Source organism: Lissotriton vulgaris, chromosome 5 (genome assembly GCF_964263255.1).
Source record: "Lissotriton vulgaris chromosome 5, aLisVul1.2, whole genome shotgun sequence".
In the NCBI taxonomy this organism is placed as follows: domain Eukaryota; kingdom Metazoa; phylum Chordata; class Amphibia; order Caudata; family Salamandridae; genus Lissotriton; species Lissotriton vulgaris.
The window spans coordinates 1,353,689,334-1,353,700,873 of record NC_141693.1 but is presented as its reverse complement, the minus strand read 5'-3'; the positions used below and the strand labels follow the sequence as shown (position 1 = coordinate 1,353,700,873).

General features: G+C 39.1%; 1 protein-coding gene across 3 annotated transcripts in view; it reads right to left on the bottom strand.

The window, feature by feature from the left end:
- Positions 1-270: 270 nt before the first annotated feature.
- The window catches only part of DENND2C (DENN domain containing 2C), a 388,745-nt gene continuing 377,475 nt past the window's right edge, over positions 271-11,540 (bottom strand). For all 3 annotated transcript variants that reach the window (XM_086923286.1, XM_086923287.1, XM_086923288.1), the window contains exons 18-19: positions 4,894-4,980; positions 271-3,574 (exon numbers count right to left, since the gene is read on the bottom strand). In XM_086923286.1, coding sequence (XP_086779412.1) covers positions 3,543-3,574; positions 4,894-4,980 — 119 coding nt within the window. In that variant the 3' untranslated portion in view covers positions 271-3,542. The remainder of the gene's footprint in view (positions 3,575-4,893; positions 4,981-11,540) is intronic.

Below are 11,540 nucleotides of genomic sequence, written 5' to 3'. Positions count from 1 at the left end.
GGTGCTATGAGATTTTGCCTGTGACTGAAGGTAGCGGAGTTTGATATGTGCAACCATCCTTTGTGTAATGTAAAGAGGCATTTAAATGATTCGGACACAGAAATCAGTAATGTTCTCTCAAGTACCCTTTTCTTTAGGCCTGCCACAGGGTATGCTATGATACTTTGCATTATTTAAGGTACACTGAGCAACAAAAACAAAGGATAAATGATTGCTGTAGTTGTCATACATGGCTAATATGAAAACACATACATAAAAGACAGAATATTCTTGCACTGGTTTAATTTATTAACTTAACAAACCATGAAAAATACAGCAGTTTATACAAGAAATATATGTAGAAAAATATGTTTAAAAAAAGTGAATACCTCAATTGTTTGAGTTTTTGTTAAATCTTTGTAGATTACTTGCAGTAATCTCACTGTCCATCTACATAACTTCTATCCATAGGATTTGCGGATTTGCACACTAGGATATTTTCGACTCTCATTGACATTTCAATATTGGAGCGCATCTTTAGACTTTCACACTTCAAGACATAGTTTGAGCCATATGGTTACAGTAGGATAGAGATTACAAAACATTAAAAAGCGTAAGCAGTATTTCCCTGTCCTGTATTTTCCCAACACAGAAATTTATGTTGTTTCTAGCAATAAGATTTTTTACAAGCAATTAAACAACAGAGCAAAAGATATTGGGCCTGATTCCCAAAGGTAAACTTAGACCAAAAGTTTAAGTTTAGACCTGAAGTCTTTACTATTACTAAAGTTAGACTTTTGGTCTAAGTCTAACTTAGACCAAAAGTCTAACTTCACTACTACTGAAGTTAGAATTTTGAACTAAATGTAGATCAAAAGTCTAACTTTAGTAGTAGTAAAGTTAGACTTTAGGTCTAAACTTAGACTTTTGGTCTAAGTTTACCTTTGTGAATCAGGCCCATAATTGATAAAATTGGGGTAATGTTAATGAACGTACTTTCTTTCAGTATAGCTATACATAGATAAATAGATTTATTTACAAATCTCCAAAAACTCAATATGAGCAAAGAGCCTCAAAAATGCTCCAGTAAACAACTGACACTCATTTATATGACTTGTCAAATTATAGAACCTCAGACGAGAGGTGTAAGGGCCAAACACAGATGAATTTTTGTTTAACAACACTAATAATTAAGCTCTGATATCAAATCAGCACTATTTCAGGGATTGTAAGGCAATAAATCAAGCATAATTTTTCCCCCATTTATAAATGACATAGTAAAATATTTTTCCTGTTGGTGGATACCTTCTGCTGAATTTGATTCCTGAATCTAGATTATTGACTAACGATCACGTGATCTAGAATATAATATATAATGTTTTTCAGCTCTTGAACTCCAGCAGACTTGAGAAAAGGTATGAATGAAGGCCCTGCCCATTCCATAATAATAACTGTTATTATAATAAAGATAATTCTCTCTTCTCTTGTTTTTCTTTTCTTTCACATGTTAAGGGGTATGGTCCACAAATAGGCTAATTTCTTTACATAGACATAATTACATAAGTGACATATTTCTATAGGATGTTCTTAATCCAACATGGGCATGGGATCCTGATAATGATCACAGTTCCCAAAATCATTTGTTTTCAGTTCAGAAATGGTAAATTACTAGTTATCTGTGTTTATCCAAACAAGAGGTAATGATTGTGAATTATGGTTTATAAATATTAAATGTATGTTTTTTCTGAAAAATACTATTAAGAAAGCTCCTGATTGTAAGAACTTATATATATTCAATATTACACCAAAAAAGATGGGGGACTTAGAACTTGTTTGTACATCACATACACAACACATACTGGTAATAACATTTGGTGTTTCGCAGAGGTTTTTATTTACATTCTACTTGCCATTAGTACTATCTGAGTTATTTTCTTGGGAAATTTATTATTTTGGGCACAGTTCTATATTAGCTGTAATTTTGGACAGCCATGTGAGAATCATAAATTATATACAAATACAAATATGGTATATTACTTCTCCATTATAACAAAACAATTTTAGAAGAATGGCTGTACAACAACCATCATTCATAAATATCAATTACAATCCTCCAGCGCTGACAGATTAAAGTGAATGATACTTGAACATTCAGAATAACACTGCAACATTGGCAACAGACAGAAAAAGGACTAAAGACAATAGGTCAACGTAGCTTACATGATTTTGTTGGTGTTTTGGACAGATAAGTAACCAATAAGTCTAAGCCAAGTAGGCAAACAATTCAATATGCACTTGGTGAAGATATTTATGGCACCCACATTCAAATGCCCATCATATTTTTGGTTTGAAAAAAGTAAAACAAGATTGTACCTATTAATCATGTAGATCCTTTCTTCTGAATTGTAGGACCATAACTACACACTGCACTTCTATATGTACATTTGTTAATGATTGGCATACATTTTGACCCATTTAAATGATTGTAACTATGTACAAGATAAACAAGAACTATCATGTCAAGTGCATGAATGTTCACCTCCATTATGTCAACATTATTATGCATAGGTTTGTGATGATGGCGTGTTTCAAACATATTCTATTAGCTTCTAACAGATGGACAAAGCAACAAAATAAATAGCAATGGGCATTTGGAACATTTGAATAAAGTAACCTTAGGGAGATTTAACTTGGTTCCACCCAAGCAACACTGGCAGTAATTAACACCTTAGGTATGATCATGCATACTAACCCCAGTAGGCACAAATACTTGTTAGGCATAACTCATTTTGAACAGTTGTTAGGGCCACACATCTCACATTGATGTCCTACAGGTCTATTTCTCACCAATGCCATAATATCTGTTGTAAACACATTTTACTCAGTTCTTATATATAAGAAAAATTAAAATAGGCACTTTCAACCTAAGAGTGATTCAATATCGCATGGTGAGAAATAGTAGAACTGCGTTGCATAAATCGTTCGTGCTTCAAATGTTATACTTTAATGTGGTTTGAGTAGAAATCCAGTTGCATTTACCAAAGCACTCAAGTTGATCCAGGGATGTAGATTTAGTTTGCAAGGGTTAGAAAAAGTTACTTCTTGAATTACTCTGGCTGCCATTAACTATTTTTGAGTCTGTTGATCATAGTCCCCAATCATTCGTCGGTGCAATGCCTTGAGAAGAGGATGCCTCCAAAAATCCCTTTTTACTGTTGGTAGGCAAACACAAACTGTATTTTTTCACTGAAGAGTGATGTTTGGAATTTCAAGGTGTACAAAAGTAGAAATACCATGAAGTAATATTTACTATTTAAAAAATACAGACATGTTTATTGGGAGCATAATTCCAGTCAAATGTGTAGAAGCCCTCCAGTTAAAGCATGAACCCATGATTACAAGAAATGAGTTTCTTGCAATGTTCTGACTGGCTCACTGAGTTTCAGCCTGTCGAACTCCACCTTTGGAGAAAATAAAAATTTCCTCAGTGTAACAGTCTACCAAAGACATAGTTGAATTTCACACAGTATTTCATATCTGTCCTTAATTATGTCACTGGCTTCTCACTTCTTTTGACGAAACTTCATTTTATTCCCTAAAATACAAATATAACAAAATTACAAACTTTAGATATATTACACCAATGAATGTAGATTTTGACACAACTCTAACCGATTCCATATTTTGGATGGCACACATAACGCCTAACAAAGAAAGTGCATCACATTTATCTAACGCTCTTTCCTGCAACCTTTTATATAAGTCAGTTTATCCCAAGTGTTTAATTCATGGAATGTAATGTAGGTCTGAGGCTTCACAGATAAACCAGTAATAACATCTATGAGACACAAACAAAACAAACCTCTTAATAAAGCAGGTGTGTGGTGCTATCATATGACATTGTGAGTATGCACCAAAATGCAAGTATCTTGAAAGGAACAATATATAAAATGTAAAAGAATCACTGACACTATCCTTTTTCATTTAATTTACAATGACAAAAGTAATCATATTTATACATTGGATAAACAATACTAATCACAAAATTCTAATAGAGGTGGGCCGAGAAGATGCATTCAGGTTGATAAAAATGATGTATGTGCAAAGGTTCCAAAATAGTAACTGGGGGACTAATAAACATAGGCAGTGTGCAATGACTTTGCAGCTCCACATTCTGCCAAATCCGTACATTACAATTCAATCCTGAGCCATTTGTGGTGCACTAGACTGGGAAGCAGTCCTTATGCCCAGTAGTACTCTGATTGCCCTGACAGTCCTTACAACAGCATCAGAATCCATCCTGAATGCATTGCCCAGGGCTGCACACGGCAGTCAGATTGGACTGGCCTGTGACTTTGCCCACCTACCTTGGAATCAGCAAGTGCTTTGCCTGCAGGCTAGGAGCTGGTTGTGGCTGCAATTACCCTTAGGCCGACAGGCCATGCTTTCTACTACACATGGGCTTGCTGTTCTTTCTAAGCTGTGGTCTCCCCACCACTTCCTGCTTCTGACGCCTGGTGTGCAGGTCTGGTGAGCCATAGGAATGGAGGAGCTGTTGGTGGTGAGTGAAGGCTCTTGGATGAGACGGTTAATTTCATCACAGTATGTGGCTAAGGCTGTACTCCCTTTAGAATAGAAGTGCAGCCTCTAAGCTGAGTCATGGGGGCTCTATTGAGTGTTGTACATTCCCTGGGGCCAGGGGGCCAGGAAGGACTCCCTGCTTTCCACAGATTGATTGCTCCTAACACATCCTTACTAAATCTCCTTTTTCCTGTTGGGCACAGTGATCAGTCATTCTAGTGCTGCACCTGGGCTGCATAGCAGTGAGGTCGCTAGACTGCTGAGTAAGAGAAATGGAGAAGGTGTCACACATTGAGGGGATGACAACAGTAAAACCCATTCATATGCGCTTACCTAGGCCTCTTAGAAATTTATTCACACCACTAGGTTCAGATTCAGGTATGCTCTCCAAATACTCGCAGGCACGCACCTCGAACAGACCTGTTAAAGAGAATGTTTTATTGGTAAAAAAAATAGTTTAGGAAGAGCAAGGCCTCCAGTACACAGCATACATGAATAAAGGGATGACTTAAACAGAGAGATATAGTACCCAAGTTTATAAAGTAAAAATTGCCCATTATATCTTGTTATTTTGTCTTAATCAATAAGGTTGCATCTCTCATTGTATGCTGCAGTTATGATTTCTAGCAGTCTCTAGGCATATTGGCAAACTTGCAGTAAGACAATGACACTTTCAATAGTTTGGAGAATATGAGGAGCTGCATCCTACTTAGCAAGAAAAAAGGTATATTTTATTTTAAAGATTCCTGCAGCTATACATTTGTACTGTCACTCAAAGAATCCAAGAACAATGTCCTGTGAGTATAATTTAGTGAAACATGCGAGCACTGCAGTGCTTTGCAGAGGCAGACGTGGAGGAGGTTTGTGAGTGTTTGCTGAAAATTAGGTATGGAGAATGAAATTAGTGATTCAAATGTGCAAGTGGTGAGTTTATGCAGCACTGTGAGTAATCCACGTGTGTATTCAAAGAAATCATCATACCTGTCTAAAGCCACTGAGTGAAGATAATGTTTAGAAGAATTAACTGCCCATTGGGCAAACAAGGCACAGTATAATAATTTAAAGGTCCTTGGACAATACCTTGGGGCATCTCAGGGATATAGTGAACAGATTTGCAGCATACTACTCTTCCCAGACTATCTGAGAACTCAAGGATACTCCTGCACAGATTGAGGCATTCCTGGAACCCCTGCATCTTCCCTCTTTTAATGAGGATGCACAATGGAGAAAGCCGCAGAGACATGATCAGCTATCCCAACTTGCAAATCTTCGGGTGAAGATGGGTGCCCTGTGGAGTTTTATAAAACTGGGATGGAGCTTATCACACCACACCTAACCGGGGCACTTAATGAGGCAGTGAAGAATCATTATCTATGGTCCATATTCAATAAAGCTGTCATCGCTCTTCTAACAGATAACAAGGATCTCTTAGAGTGTGCCAGTTATCGTCCGCTCTCCCTCCTGAACGTGGATCTCAAAATAATGGCTAAGATCCTAGTGACCCATTTGGAGAGGATGATCTCCCAGCTCATTCATGACTCACATGTCGGATTAGTTCTTGGATGGAGTTCCTGCAATCAACTTCGGACCCTTGTCCACTTATTGTGGCACACAAGGGATGACCCATCAAAGATTTTGGCACTCTCGTAGGACACGGAAAAGGCATTCAATAGTTTGGATTAACAACACCTTTTTCAAGTTATGTCCTGCATGGAATTGGGAGACAACTTTATCAGTAAGGTCCAACTACGGTACGGCAACCTGATGGCTGAGTTATCCTGTGTAGGTTTCCTCTTAGAGTCCCTCTAGATTGCCTTAGGGACCAGGCACAGATGTCCTTTATCACTGCTGCTGTTCCTCCATGCCAAAGAACCTTTAGCCAGGGCTGTCTGTAAAACACAGGATGTAGAGGGTGCCCTACCCATGCTGGTGAGATTAGGGCTCTGCTTTATATTGGCTGCAATGCCTATAATAGAGGACTTCTCTACCCTGTCGAGTCACAAAGTCAACTGGTCAAAAAGTGAGGCTCTGCCCATGTCCAGAATCACTACCCTTGCATGTGTTCAGGGCTACAACATAAGGTGGATATCAGAGAGCCCCCACGTACCTGGGAATTTGTATCAATAGGGGACACTCCATATGGTGGAGGATAATTTCCTTCCCCTAATTGAAACATCCCTGAAATGGTCACATCTCAATCTGTCACTATTTATGAAAGTCCAAACAGTGAAGATAAGTGACACCCTACTTCCATGACCTCTTGAGCATGCTACCCCTCCTAATATCCAAACACCTTCTAGCAGAAATTGATTCTTATATCAAATCCCACATCAGGAGTGGGCTCAAACCCAGGTTCTATGCATTTCATATATGGGGGGATACACTGGTGGGCAGACTGCGGCTTTCCCATCTAGCCTCCAATAGCCTGAACTTCCACTCATCTCAGCTGGCAGCGCTTTTGATTTGTGGATGTGAACCTGTTTTGGGTCTGCCTTGAGAATGTTATCCTTTGCTTCAGAAACGTGACATTCCTCCTTAACTCTCTACCACCAACCCAGTAGTGTGAACCCTGATTTTGGCAGCAACTGCAGTGGCTTGGAAAGATTCCCACAAACAGGTGGATATCTCACCCAGCTGCACCATAAGGCACCATTGTGGCATTATCCAGCCCTGTGTATAGGTGGCCAACTGCTTTTCTGGGCATCCTTTTATGTGTGCGTTCTGCAACGAGTGGATGAAATATTTGACAAGAGGAGGCTTACATCATTCCTGACTCTTTGAGGAGAATTTGGGCTACAAGATTTGGATCATTGGCGGTATCACCAGCTGGCACATTCTGTCCACTCTACCTCTAGGGCACTTTCTGTGGAAATGCAGATATCACCTTTCCTCTAATACCTGCATATATTGGATCAATACAGGGTTGTGGTATCTGGCCTGTTTGGAGTTCTTGATAAAATCCTACACTCACTCCCGACCCTCATGGCCACCAGATTCATGTGAGAGCTTCTACGAAGTAAGGCATACTCTCCCAATGACTGGGAAACCATACTTTTAGTTCATGACACAGTCCTTTGGGAGTCCAAATTAAAATTATTGTACTTCGAGGTCCTGACCGGCTGGTACTGGTCACTATGGAAGCTTAAATGGGCATAAACCTGCACCACAACCTCTGCCAGAGGTGGGGCATTCAACACTGTGACTTAATCTACATTTTATGGTCCTGTTCAGCCCTTTCCACCTATGGTCATATGTGTTGGATCACCTGAGCCAATGTGACATTTTAGGTTTCCCCTAGGAGGCAATGCACAAACACAATTGGCTGATTGCTTCACCAGTAATGGCAAACCCCTGTATACATTGCCTCTGACGACAACTTACCCAAACCGACTTGCAATAAGTGGTTGATCGAACTCCACTGAATAGCCTGCCGGGAAAGAGTTTCTTACCAGCTCAATGACAAGCTACAGACGTTTGAGGAAGTCGAGGGTGCCTTCCTTGTGAGTAAAGATGTACCCTCTAATTGAGCCCCATCGACCTTCCTTCCTATTGGTCAGGGCTAAGGGCGAATTGCCGTTGATTGACCCTGTTGTCCTGGGGATGTGACCACTCTATGTTCCCGACTGCACACAGCTATCTTATTCATATAATAATTTTTCTGGGTCTTCCACCTGCGGTCCCTCATCTGACTTCCATCCCCCTGTTCCTTCCCTGAATTGTTATCTTACATTGAGACTCAGTAGGAAAGTCCTTTCTGCTTCCCCTTTCGGCATTACTTGGTCCTATGATGGGAGCTGACGTAACATTACGGTCACCCTTGTCCATTTGCAGAGAATTGGTACTATCCATTCCTACTTGGCTGTTTGATCCGAACAGGGAGTCTTGTATAGAATTTCTCTCTATATGCTTACTTTCTTGTTTTGTATTACTAAGCAATAAGCGATGAATAAAGATTGCAAATCTAAAGGGCTTGATGAGCAGTATGCAATTTACCGATGAGGTGAGAGATAGAGTATGAGATAAAGAAAGGTGTCTTGTTAATATTATATCTAAAGCTCTCACAATTAGCAAGAGTGGGGATGGGGGTGTTCGAACTCCTGAAAGGAGCTATCGCAAGCAAGGTTCCACTGAACCTCATTGTCAACTTATGGATTTTAGGGGCCAAGGCCAAGACATATTTTGTGGGGACCCTTAGAAATAAATTTGAATTTTATTACCAATTTCCTGCTAATTCAAGGCTGTATCATGTCGATCAATACTTATCTATATGTTAAATTTGAACAGAGACATAAAAAGCAGTTAAACTATGTTTTGCCTGGGAAACTTGGTAGGGATACAGAATCAAAGATAGTGGTAGGTAAGGAGGGAGAGAGGTCAAATAGAGGGAAAGTCTACTTTCCACAGGGGCCCCTTGGAAGGTAGATGCCCTGGGCAAATCGTATAGAAGGCATTGGATGGGAGAACCAAAAACTGACCATATTATACACAGAAAGTCAGGCTTAAGAGATAGGATATGATAAATGTATTCATATGCCAAAAGAACATAAACTCTCCTCATTGGAGATCTTCTTTTATAACAATATGAGGCCATGGAAGAGAGCACAAGAGTAACATATGAAAATACAATTGTTAATAAAAAGAGTAGTAAACAATTTGACCTGCATTCAAGCAAGACAGAAGCAGAAGAAAACAGAAGTAACAAAATGGCAAGTCCTTAAATTTTCAAAAATTACTTGTCTCCTCTTGCTGATCTAATACACAGCTTCAATTTTAATCTGATGTCATAGGCAAGAGACACACAATTTACAAATGTATCCAACAGCTTGCCTCTTGGAGGTGGACAACTGGATGATTGCCAGTGCACCTAAACCGAATGGTGAAAAAAACAGAGGTCCTAATTTTTGGTGCTTCTTCTTTGCAATTTCCCTTTAGTGGCCCTGCGCCCATTCACATGGACACTGCAAAGAAAGGGTTTCATTTATTACTTATTTCAACCCATTATGAAGCAAATTAATGTTTTGTATGCCCTCCTTTTTCCTTTACTTGCACAAGGTTTGCAATATAATTCAGTCTGTGGTTCTGGCGGTTATTTTATACCACACTGACTATGGTAACTCTTTACATTTCAGCCTTCCTTGATGTGTCTGACAGTGAATTTAGCAAATCTCTCTGACAGGCTCCTCTTATTACTTGCTTCACACTGCTCCATCTCTTACCACTTCAAAACTCTTCATTGACTGGAAGCTAAAACATCTGCATATTTGCTATTGTGCTTTTCAATTGGTTTGCCCAGCCTTCATTTACGCAAGACCTCGAATTTAATGGACACATCTGATAGGGTGCGCCTACTCGCAAATCTAAATTTTCAAATACCTTTTTTCCTCTTTATCTGTCCCTGTACCTCACTATTTTTGTACCCAGAAAAACCTGACACTTGGCTTTTCAATTGCTTTGCTCTCTTTTCTCTTTGTATCTCCCTAGCAAGCTCCCTCCCCAGTACCTGGTTATGGGTAGCTGGTCGTGCTTTATAAACTAATAATACTAAGTTTTAGTAGCAGAAGTTGTAGTTGACAGAGAAATTGGATGGCTGAGGGAGTATTGAAAATATTATCTACAATATAAATTTGCATTACAATGTACAGAATTAATACAGAGTAATTTTAGCAGCAGTGTCTAAAAAGGAACAAGAGTACATCTTCAAATTGGCAAATCTAATACATATATAAACACCTACATCACACGACATACAGCAAATTGTTAATTGTTAGTTTAAACAAGGAACAAATTAACAGCACAAGTGTAAGAGCAGTATTTGGAATAAAGGAATTGTTTGGTCTTCTGATAAGCTTTCAAATAGGAGACTTTAGTTCAAAAGAAGAGAGAATTGGGTGTTGCAAGCCAATGTAATGAATATTCTAAGACAGACAATTTGAAGATATGGTTTTGGTTAATCTCTGTGCGCCAGAGATGGGGCCTGAATATTGATTACGGCGAGAGAGAAAGACATGAATGCCGGTGAACTTCACTTTGATGAGGGGGACGAATTAAGGGAAATTTTAAAGAGTTAGGAGAGGACAAATTGTACATTTCACTGAGCGGGACATTTAGAGATGATTAACTTTAGTTAGTGAGATGGTGCTGAAGGCCAACTAACTTCAGTGACTTACTGGGCTCTGTGATAGTGAATTTCAAAGAGTTACAAGGCCTTGGGTGATGCTGAATCTCAGCACAGGTTTTATGTAGGGTGAATATTAGCAGCTAATTCAGAAAGAGTGATTTACCAGAATTTGCACGACCTGACTGTACAGCTCTCATTGCTTACTGTCATTTACAAATGGCTAATCGATATTTTATTACTTTATTAGAGGCTGGGAAACATAACAATGAAGTGATATGAGAAACAGAATATAGAAGACTCTTCATCTTAGAACATTTCATATGAGTATTCAGTTGTGTAACAAAGGCCCCTGCAGCCTCCACAGTACGTGGGCCACCCAAGGTCCAGGGAGCCCCCTCAGCACAGTACCCTGGCCTGCGAGCTCCTGAGTGAGTCTGTATTTTGCAGGGGGCCCCCTCAAGGTTTTCTATGCCACTGTGAGTATTCATCGATACTGTGTTCATCAGAGATAAGGAAGAGATTTCTTCAGCATAATGAAGGTCTATTAGTGATATACAAAAAATGATAACAAAACACAAAGGTGTGGGTTGTTTCCCTATTCTTTGTTTGCTCATTATGTCATTCTATTGTCTAATCAAACGATTTATGAATAGAGAAGAAGCTGACAGGATATACTGCTTCCAATATATTTATTATTTTCAGAAATGATGTCTTCTTCTATTGAAGCTTACTACTTTCAATCCATCTTGGCTAGGGCTTAACAAAATCCAAGCATTTTATATGATCTTGCTCTATTGTCATTGGATCAGATGTTAGTAGGACTGCAAAGAATCATCAGTATTCTCTTTGGATACGCAAAGGG